The sequence below is a fragment of the Fistularia commersonii genome, chromosome 16 (assembly GCF_037954325.1).
Source record: "Fistularia commersonii isolate RoL2024-O1a breed Wild chromosome 16, RoL_Fcom_v1.0, whole genome shotgun sequence".
In the NCBI taxonomy this organism is placed as follows: domain Eukaryota; kingdom Metazoa; phylum Chordata; class Actinopteri; order Syngnathiformes; family Fistulariidae; genus Fistularia; species Fistularia commersonii.
The window spans coordinates 18,002,501-18,015,356 of NC_141299.1; the positions used below are offsets into that span (position 1 = coordinate 18,002,501).

The 12,856-nt window shown below is 46.1% G+C and overlaps 1 protein-coding gene across 2 annotated transcripts in view; it reads right to left on the bottom strand.

Annotated features, from left to right (window-relative positions):
- ano8b (anoctamin 8b) overlaps window positions 1-12,856 on the bottom strand; it is a 49,593-nt gene that overhangs the window by 17,998 nt on the left and 18,739 nt on the right. For both annotated transcript variants that reach the window (XM_086161680.1, XM_086161679.1), the window contains exons 2-3: window positions 6,748-6,858; window positions 4,628-4,760 (exon numbers count right to left, since the gene is read on the bottom strand). In XM_086161680.1, coding sequence (XP_086017806.1) covers window positions 4,628-4,760; window positions 6,748-6,858 — 244 coding nt within the window. The remainder of the gene's footprint in view (window positions 1-4,627; window positions 4,761-6,747; window positions 6,859-12,856) is intronic.

The window sequence follows — 12,856 nt, forward strand, 5'->3', positions numbered from 1 at the left end:
GTGTTAGATGTTCAGGAGGTAAAAGTCAGACATGGACCGGGAGGGACGGTGAAGATCCAGGTAGAAGAATGCTGAGGTTGGAGGTCTAGAGGAAGACCAGCGAGGAGATTCATGTATGGAGGTAAGATGATGGTGTGAGAGGAGAGGAGGCCGTGGTGACCCTGAACACCAAGTGAAGAAGAAGGAGAAGAAGAAGAAGAAGGAGCCTGCAGTCGCTTTGCAGGAAACATTGAATTATCCAATTTGGCTGCAAAGTAGAAGCTCCAGAAGGAAACACCATCTGCGTGGCAGCGAGGACGCGAAGCTGAAGATCAACAGCTTTTGCCTGCAGGGGGCGGCAGAATCACAGCTAAAACCCGACAGTTTCCTCAGAAAAAAGTCAAGGCTTGAAATACAGATTTGTAAAAAAAACAAACAAAAAAAAAAAACAACACCAGAACAAACTGCGGAGTTTGACAGCGAGGCGACAACACCAGCCTGCGGGTGGACGCTGAAGATGTTTAGCAGTTACCAGCCCAGGGGGGTGAATGGATGGATGAATGGATGGATGAATGGATGGATGGATGGATGGATGGATGGATGGCTGAGTGAGTGGATGAATGAATGAGTTAATGAATGAATGAATGGATGAATTGATGAATGAATGGATGGATGGATGGATTAGTGAATGAATGGATGAATGAACGAGTGAATTAATGAATGAATGAATGAGTGGATGTATGGATGGATGAATTGATGAATGAATGGATGGATGAACGAATGAATGGATGAATGAATGGATGGATGGATGGATTAATGAATGAAAACACAGCTATATGAAATGCTGTGTGAGAGCCATCCAGCTGCAGATGGATTTCAAATGACAGCCGGAAAAGATGTGTCTCATGAAAGCACGACCGTCATCGCCGCCTCCTGATCCGATCGACCGTCAGCTCCTCCCACATGTTTCCTCCCTCCTGCCGCACCCTGTGATGGACCTTTCATGCAGCAACATCCCTCCTTCCGCCCTCCTTCCTGCACGGAGGATGAAATCACTGGAATACTGGCATCATGTTACCAAACAGCTGGGCTCTCCTGAGGCGCTGAGTGGGCTGTGGGTCTGCAGCATCCGTCCGTCCATCCCTCCGTCCATCCATCCATCCATCCATCCATCCATCCACCCATCCATCCCTCCATCCATCCACCCATCCATCCATCATCCATCCCTCCATCCCTCCATCCATCCACCCATCCATCCATCCACCCATCCATCCATCCATCCATCCACCCATCCATCAATCCGTCCCTCCATCCATCCACCCATCCATCCATCCATCCATCCACCCATCCATCCATCATCCATCCCTCCATCCCTCCATCCCTCCATCCATCCACCCATCCATCCATCCACCCATCCATCCATCCATCCATCCACCCATCCATCAATCCGTCCATCTCTCCATCCCTCCATCATCCACCCATCCATCCACCCATCATCCATCCCTCCATCCATCCATCCATCCATCCATCCATCCATCCATCCATCCATCCATCCATGCAGGTCCAGGCAATGGATTGGGGAGCAGTGAAGGTCAATGGTGATGGCAGAAGCAGAATGTTGGCTGGAAGTTCTGGAGCTCAATGCTGCTCGTCACGCGGCGCCTTCGCCGTCAAGGTCCTCGTCTGCCGGATGTATCTAAGGTGGTGGTCTTACAGTCTTAGAGCAGTCTTAGAGCAGTCTTAGAGCAGTCTTAGAGCAGTCTTAGAGCAGTCTCAGCTCAGTCGTTTCCCAGTCTACATGTGTGTGAATGAGAGGAACCCAGGTGGAACGGTGAGGCTACAGGGAGTGGAGATCAAGAAGCTGGAGGATTTCAGTTACTTAGGGTCAACAGTCCAGAGCGTAGGAGAGTGTGGAAAAGAGGTGAAGAGACGGTCCAAGCAGGTTGGAATGGGTGGAGAAAAGTGTCAGGGGTACCAAGAGATAGAAGAACATCAGCCAGAAGGAAAGGAAAGCTAGAGGAGACGGTGGTGAGATGATCTACAAACACTGACAATGACCAGAAGACAGGAGGTAGAGCTGGAGGTTGCAGAGATGAAGATGCTGAGGTTCTCTTTGGGAGCAACCAGGATGGAGAGGATCAGGAGTGAGTCCATCAGAGGGACGACACATGGTAGATGTTCTGGAGAGAAGGTCAGAGAAGCCAGATGGAGATGGTTGGGTCATGGACAGAATGTATTGGTAGGCAGATGCTGGAATTGGAGGTCTAGAGGAAGACCAAGAGAAGATGGATGGACATTGTAGGAGAGGGTATGAAGGTAGTTGGTGTGAGAGAGGAGGATCCAGACAACAGGGTGAGATGGAGAAGGTGGGTTCACTGTGGAGACCCTGAAGGGAGAAGACCACAGGAGAAGAAGAGTTGCATTGGGGTTTCCAAAGCCAGAAGATCTGGACCAGGGTTGCTCGCACTTTGCCAGCATGCCGGCTACTTAGAAAATGTCCAAATTAACCAGAGGATAACTAGGTAACTCACTAGCTCGCTAGACATTTGCAGCATTTATCTTAACTTATCTTATCTTATCTTATCTTATCTCATCTTATCTTATCTCATCTCATCTCATCTCATCTCATCTCATCTCATCTTATCTTATCTTATCTTATCTTATCTTATCTTATCTTATCTTATCTTATCTCATAAGCTGACTCTATTTTCTAAATAACACGTGATCTACCCACACTACCTTCACGATCTTCAAGATGTGGACGGATCACCAAAACACGTAACGGACACGATGTGGCCTAAACACCTAAACGCGTAGGTTACATCCACAAAATGATTATTTTTGCACATTTTAGTTTATTTTCGTCATCTTATCTTGAAACTGGATAAAGATCGGAGGTGATGTTGAAAGGAAGTCAGGCTTTCTGGGTTATATATTTAGTCACATACAAATGTAGGTCAACCCAAGCAGGTGTGTGTGTGTGTGTGTGTGTGTGTGTGTGTGTGTGCACGTGAGCACGTAACACAGCGATCATGTCATCAGAGGCGGCACACTTTCACAGAGCACTCTGTCCATCCTCCTGCTGCATGACCCAGGTTCACCTCTTCTTCTGCCCTTCTGTCGCCTCCTCCTCCTCCTCCACCTTTCCTGACCGTCATCTCTCATCGGAGGCTCTTTTTCCTTCCAGCTGACGCCAGTTTTCAAGGTTTTGTTGAGTCTCCTGGTTTCTTTTTAAAGCGAGGCCTCCCTCCTGGACGCTCAGCCGGCAGGAGACCCAGCATTTGCAGCAGATACGATACGGAGCGCCGGTTTGATCTGGCCGGCTTGTATTTCCTGCGTCCAAAGTCGACGCTCGACCGCGAACGACGACACCATTAGGTGACATTTATACATGATACACCGCGGCAAACTACGTGCATCTTCTAAAGCTGCAGCTACATATGATACGATAGAAAGAAAATACATATATTTTAGCGAGCTGTAGTGTTTAAGAGAACCAAATGTGCTCGGTCCGCTTTTAGAAGCCTTTAGAAGAGCAGTGGACGAAAACCACACGGGCGTCCGCGGGCAGCAGGGGGCGCCGTGACGACAGAGCCAAAAACAAACAACGGCTAAATTTTCAGAGTGAAAAACTACATTTCCCATGAGCACGGCACCTCCTGTCAGACAGGTGGCCCGGCTTCACACACTTGTTTTGTTTTTCGCACGGGTCGGTGCGTCCGTTTTGAGATAACACACGTGAAACACGGTCAATGCCAGCGGGCGGCTTGCAAGCTATGATTCAAAAAATGCAGATCAATAACCTCAGGAGGGTCTGCAATGGAACCACCAACCTTCTCACGCTCATTCGTAACTGCAAATCAATCAGGAACCGCTGAGACACGCCCATTTTACAAATGTCAAACCAACGGGTTAATTGCTTTTTATTTGTAGTTTGTGTATATTATTACGTTGAGTGAGGTACCTTCGGTAAAATGTATTATTATTATTATCATTATTATTATCTTTTTTTTTTTTTTTTGGCTCGGCACCGCAGCTGCTATAGCTAATAGACGTAAGATGATGGTAAACAGGATTTTAGTGAAATGAGTGATTCACGTCTAAAGAGAATCTTGCGATATATTAAAATATAATCTTAAAATAACAATAATAACAATAAGAGTTTTATTGCCATATACGTGGTAGAAACATGGTGAAGCAAACTATGCGATGAAACTCTTACTTACTGGACGTCCCCTTCACAACAGAAAATAAGGGAAAATAAACAATAAATGATAATATGATGACGCACAACAGTAGGGGAGAGTTGTACTAAAATAAACAAATGAATGAATATTTAAAAAAAAAAAAACCTAAATAAATGAATATTAAAAAAAAAAACCACATAAATATTTTTAAAAACATAAATAAATAGCTAAAAATAACAAATCTGTTCAGACAGTAAGTAAAAGAACTAAGTAATGAGTTCTAACTCAGAAAAATAAATACTAATATAAATGCAGGAGGGGCAGTAAAGTGGCTGTTGGTGGGGGGTTGTAGCATGGGGAGAAATTAAAACATAAACATAAAAAACCTCTTAGAAGGGAAAGATGACCGCTGGGAGCCAGGATGGACCGGCACGTCTCTTCATAAATATCAACGTCCTTACTTTTCGTAGGTGGCCGTGATGAAGAACGCGTAGACACGCGTGTGCTTGTGATGCCGGATTTGGATGATCAGCTCGGGGATTCCCAGCCGGATGTGGTTCAGTAGCCATAGCAACGTGTGGTCGTCCGTCGTATCTGTGGCGGAAAAAGAAACGGAGAGTTAGGTTTATTCCGTTTATTCCGTTTATTCCGGTGGCGTCTGGAGGTCCGGCCTCTCCCCCGCCGCCCGCAGCCGATCAGGGGATTCCACATCAAGACGGATCTTTCGGGCCGCGGCCGACACTTTTTATAGAAACGATGGAAACACGTCCGTCCGGGATGTTATCACGCAGAGCGGCCGGCCGTGACGATTCCCTCGGTTGTGACAAAATAAATAATATGAATTTGGAGAAGCAAAAGGTTGTCACTTAAGGAAATAAAGGGGGTTTAGAGGGGGAAGAAAACGTCTGTTCCAGGGCTTCGGCGTGAATATTATACATGATCTTGTACAGTGAGCGGTAAAGCGCCACGTTCTTCTATGGTTTCGAGGAGGACCTGAGACCGGAGAATGGACGAATGCCTCCGTGCGACTCGTGGACGAGAGGGTGAACAGCTCTGTGTCGACATGACGGCTGGATGAGAGGGTGAACCCTCCACGTCTCCATGTGACGTATGTCTCTAAAACAGGGGTGTCAAACATACGGCCCGCGGGCCGGAACTGGCCCGCAAGGGGATTCGACCAGGCCCGCAGCATAATTTGAAAGTGAAAAAATGCATAAAAGACAAGGATTTCATATTTTTAATTAAATGCAATTCAAGAATTTTCCGCTAGGGGGCGCACTATTTTGGTCAGAGTAGACGACAATCCGCATCACTGAGACGGACCAATCAGCAGACGTTATCAATGCACCACCTGCTGCTTGTTATGACGTTGTTTCTACCCTGTTCTCCACCTTCCCGCTGCGCCCTCATTAGCCAAAATGTCGTTATCAAAACAGAGACAAGTAGTTAAAGAGTGTCGAATTTTCAAAGAAAATTTGACTACGTCCTATTTATTTACGGAGACGCACGGGAAACCTTTGTGCTCGGCGTGTTTGCAACAAGTTTCGGTATTTTAGGAATATAATATACGGCGCCACGACGAGACTCATCAGCGCGAAAAATATGACAGCTTGCAAAGAAACTGAGAAGAGATAAGATCAACCAATCGCTGAGGAAACAGCGTCCACTTTCACCCATAGCAGAGAAATCAGTGACTCAGCGGTAAAAGCCAGCTAGCTAATTGCTAGTGAAAATGTGCAATTTAACGTTAGTCACCAGCTTCACTACAAACGAGTATGGTGGAATTCTACTGTTCATGCAACTCCATACATGTTCAGTATGCGTTGTATGTGTTTGCATGTTTCATGGATGAAGTTTACACATTTACAGGACAGGTAAATACTTTCTTCCTTACACATTTAATAGCACTCTTTTTAGTTTGTAGGGTGAAGGCAGGGATTCAATTTAGATTTTATATGCACATGTGTAAATAGTTTAAAAATCCCTTTCTTTATAAGTCTCATTTAATCTTAAAGTGCATTACTATATTTTTCAATACCAATTACTTGTTAAAGTTTTGTGCCTTTGCAAGATCAGTGGGATCTCATGATCACATGATTGCAATGCAAACATGTGAATGATAAAAGTAAATTGCACTTTTGTCTAAGGAAATATGAGGTGTTTCATTAAATGTTTTGTAAAAGGATTGTTCATTAAATTCCAAAATTTTCCTCATGTCCTTGTACTTCTTTACACCAAAACAGAGGAAAGACATGATATTTTGGTCATTTATTGCTGAGTATGCTATTATTTTAACGGTCCGGCCCACTCGACATCTACCCAGGCCGTATGTGGCCACCATGAGAAATGAGTTTGACACCCCTGCGCTAAAAGGTCAGGATGTGAGCGATGTGACGACGGACGAGAAGGCCGATGGTTGCGAGCCTCCTGATGTGGCTGTGTGATTGGCAGGATAAGCCCCGCCTCCTGGTTAACGGCAACAGGGATTGGCTCCGTGATTCTACGACGACGCACCAGACGGCGGGCTGCGGGACGGCGTCGGGAAAGTGTGTGTGTGTGTGTGTGTGTGTGACTGCTTGACCTGCAAATGTCATGAGGACGTCGCAGTTCTCGGTGGGCACGCTCTTCATCCAAGACTTATGAGACATGACGTGTCGTCCCGCCTGCAGCAGCCGCTTTCCAAACAGCTTATCTGGAAAGGCAAGGAGGAGAGCCAGAGTGAGTCACCTTTGCAGAGTGAGAGAGTGCACCGAGCGTTGGCGTTCCTAACATTTCGGCGAACCCTCCGCCCGCCATCCCCCCAACGAACCCCCCAAACGCCCCCCAACGCCCGCCGCGCAACATATCTCAACCCCCGAGTCGTCCTTCTCGGCAGGACGGATTTAAATGTCACGCCACGTGAGAGACACAAATTTAATCCCGCTCTGCCCGAGAACCATAAATAACACGCCGAGGTCAGTCGGTAAACAAACAAACACGGTTGTTTGTGTCAACGGTGTCATGACGAATAAAAATAACGAGACAAAAAGAAAAAAGTTTACCGACAGAGAAAAGGGAGAATCCTGACAGGACAATGACAGGAGAATAGAGCTTTCAGTCACCATAAATGAAAGAATGAATGAACGAACAGGCTTTTGAGGATTCTCAAAAACTAGAAACTGGGTCTGAGGGGAGGTTTAACATCTGGACAGTTACACCGGGAAGCTCCCCACCGCTCATCAGAAGGGAGGAAGCCTCTGGGATGAGGCTGAAACGTCTCGGAGTGAAGAAACTCAAGTCCGGCTACCACGACAAGAAGAATTCACCGTCGCCCGGACGGCTTTTGAGAAGTTTTCACCTTTGGGTGTTTTCAGTTTTAGGACAACAAAGTGAAGATGAGCAGGAGAACACGAAGGATCGCCGTTCTGAGCGGCGGCTCGTGGAAAGTATCTCGACCGAACTCTCCGTCATCATCTTTACGGTTCATCCTGCGTGAAGTGGCGTCCAGGAGCTCGTCCAGGAGCTCGTCCTGCATCACAACCAGGGTTCTTCTTGCTTGTCTTACATCTCAAGATTTTCAGTCACGGATGAAAAAATCTGAAAGTCGAGGGAAAATGTTTGTAGCTTACGTGGAGCTGCGGCGCCCTACCGCCATTTCCGAGTCTGCGATATCAGACTCGGAAACGATATCAAAGGTGTTTGATATGATGGAAAGTTTTTTGGGTGACGACGACGGCAGAGACAATATTTGTCGGCGGTTTGGATGAACAGGAACGGCGAAGGACGTCCTGGTGAGCAGGCGGCGTTCACGCAGAGGAGGGATGGTATGGTGGTATGGTGGTATCGTCAGCGAGCGGAGGAGGAAAAGCGGATTCACGCTGGAAACATCACACTGCGGGGAATAAACTGCTCAAATCATCAAGCTGTTTCTCCAAATCTTTTTAAAGCCTTTATATGTAAATAGATCCTCAGCCTCGGCCGAGGCGTGAAACTTCAAAAACTAGTCTGTAGATGTTAAACGGTGGGATAGTTTTACACAATCCTAAGCTGTGTGGCGGCATTTGGGATTTCACATTTAGAAGATCTGGATGGACCTCTGGTCCCTTCCCTTCTGGTTCGCCCGCACCTGCAGCCTCACAAACCTTTTGAAATTTAAAATGAATTAAGATGGCATCTAACCATTATTTTTGCCTTTGTGCTGTATATACACAAAACATGCAAAACTAAATGACATTTCTGCTTGCAAATACACATTTTGAGCTCTGAACAGATGACGTCGGGTTGAAGGTCACTTTTAAGCAAAATATCGCGTATTTATGAAAAAAAGGAGCTGGATTTAAATCCTCCAAAAATGCCATCCTCTCTGCTTGCGCTTTCACCTGCAGAGCGTCAAAAATATTTCAACACATTTTATTTAGAGGAAGTAAAATAAAATACATTTTAATGACACACTTGCCGACCCCTGACCTAAACCAAAACACAAAAGGGACAGGAAGTGACCTCACCTTCTTCTGATGAACGGGCGGCTTTTCAATCATGACAAGAAAGCGCTCAGACTAGCACTGAAAGCAGGGACAGATATCGCCGATGAATCCGCTCTAACGTCGCCGCGCCGCTACGTGACGCGACATGGTGGCGCGGCGGTCTGACGCGAAGAAGGCAGGACAAATATCGATACCAGGCGAAGATAGATCACGGAAACATTTGCATCGCAGTCGTCGCCTTTTCAACGCGCGCCTCGCTGACGGTTTCTGAGTCGGTACGGCGGGTTTAGCCGGGCGGCGGTTTAGCTGCTCCGCTGCCGGTGCAACCCAAGACCCAACGCCACCTTTAACGCTCGGACAGAACGCCTGCGTGACGGGCGAGGACAGAACGCCTGCGTGACGGGCGAGGACAGAACGCCGAGACTTTAAAACTCAGATCATGAATCCCAGATACTCACTTCATTTAGACGGAAACGCTTTGAGTGGAAACAACAGACCCGAGAGCTGAGCTGCATCCGTGCAGTATCACATTACACATGATGTGATGCCTGGTCTGTGCTTTGAATATTGCTTACACACACACACACACACACACACACACACACACACACAAAGGTCAAGGCCGTAAATGTAACGGTGGCACATCACTGGGCGGGTCCAAAACATTTCTGACACATAAAACCATCACTCTTTGTCCTTCGGCTTCCAGGAAAGTGTTTTGGGCGGAAGGTGTGAATGTCAGAGATCCGGGTTCGAAGCTCCATAACCTGATTTCTTCACCGTTGTTTTCCAGACGCTAATTTAGAACCGAACCAGCATTCATGACCTGGTCAGACGCATGTGAGGAGATGTTTGAGCTCCTTTGCATCGAAATGAGCAACGAAAACAAAGCAGAGGCTGGTTTTACATCTCAACTTTAAGAGAAAAGGATATGAATCCTGAAAGTTTCATACCTTTCATGCAGAGACTCTATTAATGATGTGTAAACAGATGATAAAAGTAGCGGCCGGGGTTTGAATTCACCAAAAATAATCCTTGTTGCTTTTTTATTGATCCTTTTATAAAAACGATTAAATCTCAACTAAAATGACAGTATTCATAAAACAACGCGATCGTTGAATGTGGATGTAGAACAAGTGATAGAAGAATCTCCGATGGGAACTTACGAAACAGGTTATGAGGCCTTGGTGCTGCTGCTGACGCTCCTCACATCTGAAGGACCTTCTCAAAGTTCTCAGAAGGGGAAACCAAAAAAAAGGGCCGGGTATTTTCAACTTGCCGGTGGACGGCGGGAGCCGACGGGCTGCGCCGCCGCCGCGCCACATGAAGTGCTGCAGGCTGCGCTGCGACACCACCGCCATTCTAATGAGCCTTGCATTCATCGCTGAGGGCAACACACACACACACACACACACACACATTTACACCGTCCTGGATCAGCAAGTAGACCGGTTTAAATGCTTTCATAGTTCTTCAATTAGTGAGCAACAAAACGGCGCCGGTGTTTATTTGAGCGTGTTTTGGCTAAAGAGCCCAGGGATCTCCACCCAAGTGTGATCGGCTGCTCGCTGAAGGTGTCGGAATCAGAACTTTCTGGAAACTTCCGTCAGACGCGGGTTAGGGTGACCAATCCCAGATCGGGGCAAAGTTCGTATTCTTCGGACTCGAACCCGAGTGCGATCTTATATCCAAACTCTTGGACGCCGGAAGTGAAAGGAAGCTCGAGGGTTCTTCCGAAATTTCGCCGCCGGTTCGGGGTTTTCCGATCGGTTGAGGACGGGGATTCTTCCTTCTCGCGCCGGATCGTCGCTTCCGCTTTTTCATTTAATAAGCCTTTATCCTCTCCAATGATAGGATTTATCGGCCGCGGTTGTTTGTTTAGGATGAGTAAGGTTCTTTCTCACGTCGGCCCGGGAGATGATGAATGTCCTCTCCCGCTACACGGCCCCCGTCCGGAGTTGCATTTGAGCAAATGTATTACAAGATGTAAAATCCCACTCTGGAAAATCAGCATTTTTCACCCTGCGGGGGAAAAAACGACTTTTAATAAAAGGCCGGCCGATCCGTGAAGGTTCCGGAGGAGGGAGTCCCGCAGGGCCAAAGCTCCCCGGAGGCGGCGGAGACGCTCGCCGAGGTCCTGCCTGCAAAGTGTTTACGCGCCGGCATTTCTTGAAAACCTTTGACCGGGAGAGAGATAGAGTTTCTGATGACCGGGCTGGAAGTCAGCTTCCAAAGCTGATACAGGACTTCAAGACCGGGGACGCTTTCTCCAGGGGGCTTTAGACATTTTTAAAAATCCCTTTCCGCAAGGTTGTTCCAAGGAACCGTCGTCCTTGGAGGCGAACGTTCCCGGTTGCATCCCAGTACGAGTGTTGTCCAGCGGGACGCCGAACCCTCCTGCTGCTGCTGCTCTTCTGATCTTCTGCTCCTCATCCATGATGGGTTAAATCATGGCTTCTCAAATAGTGGGGCGCGTGACCCCCGGGGAACACGATTATTTTTGTTGTACCGCAATAAAGTGTAATTGCACAGCCACAGTAGGTGGCGGTGAGGCTCTCATCGGCAGTGCGCGCACACACACACACACACACACACACAGCACAGAGCAGGAGATATGAAGCGAACAAACCCTCGAGAGACACCGTGGAAAAATATTTAACATGGATGAGAAGAGACGGAGAAAATGAGACAAAGCAAAGTCACCCGAGAGCTGAGAGGAGGAAAGATGACAAAGCGTATGAAGCGCGAGAGTCGCAGTTTCGAGCTTCAAACCCGCTTCGAAAAGACGTGCGAAGCAAAACCTGCGCCGTAATCCTGACTTCCTCATTTGGATTAAAAAAAATAAAAAATTGTTTTATCCATTTTTGTTTTCTTAGTGTTTTATATATGGTGCTCCTGAGTCAATGTTGCTGATCAATTTGAGTTTATTAGCATTATTTATTGATTTTATTTTTCAGTATCAATTGGTTCAGTCGGTCAAAAAAAATCTTATAGTTTAAATAAGGATTTGATTTTTTTTTTATTTCAGGTAAATTGACACTTTAAATCTTTTCTATCCAGACAAACTGTTAACAAAATAAAGTTATTCTTTGTTGTAAGTTTATCTATATTTCTTTCTTTTTTCTTTTCTTTGATGTTAATAAGGAAACAATTTAACCCTTGTGTGACCCACTATCATGTTTAGCCGTAGAAAAAACACCTTAACCTTTTTTTTCCGACTTGAAATTTTATGACTTTTCCTCAAGAGACCCCATAATTAGAAAAAGTGATACTTCTTTTTTATTTATGTTTCCAAGTGGGCTGTACAAAGATTGTCTTATGGGTCATTTTTGACCCGTAGGACAAGGGGAGTAAACACAATGCTAGGATCGCTGCAGGGTTAACGCAGAGGTGTCCCTACAACAGCGTTACAGACACGTGATACCATCCGTAGAAGATAACCGAGAAGCAGCGGGTTCAATGCAGAGGTCGAATTTCGCTGAGGTTGTGCTCGACCAAGAGCTGAATGTGACAATCGAGGTACTTCTCGTGTTCCAGCAGTGCTGACAAGGTAGTCGCTTCTGGATGTCCAGTCAGCGGGCAGCGCCGCTCCGCGGGGAACCGGCATTTCGGACAAACTGACACCGAAATCGAGTTCTCTCAAAGAGTCTCGCGCTTAAATCAAAAAATGATTATTATTATTTCCTTTTTTCTCAAAAACCAGGCTCTTTAATGGGCTGGGAGGGCTTGCACATATTCTTATTCTTCATATTCAGAAAATATCTGAAGGTAAACTTTGAATGCATGTAGAGAATTTAACAATCTTAGATGTACCGTCCTTGAAGCTTCGGTGTCTAAAGAGAACACCTTTGTGTTTATTTCACCACCTATGAGTTACAAGTTGTATTGTTTTAATTATTTTCTCCAAAAGTCCATCCTCTGATGAGGCTCCCGGTGGCTTTTGAACATAACGAACGAGCATTTAATTAAAATGCATTTTATTTTAGTTTGTTCATTTTTAAAACGTCATTTTGAATTTTGTAACATTGAAATAAAAGCGGTTAAAATATTCGTGTCGCTCTTTCCGCACGTGCCAGTAAAAGGACGACAGAGTGAGAGGACGGTAATTCTGGTCCGCGGTTGGTGAATAATTAAAAAAAAAATGTTTTCATATAAACAAGAAGGACTCAAATAGAAATGGAGTATTTTGTGTCAAAGTGACCTTTGACCCAACGTCTTTTTTTTCAG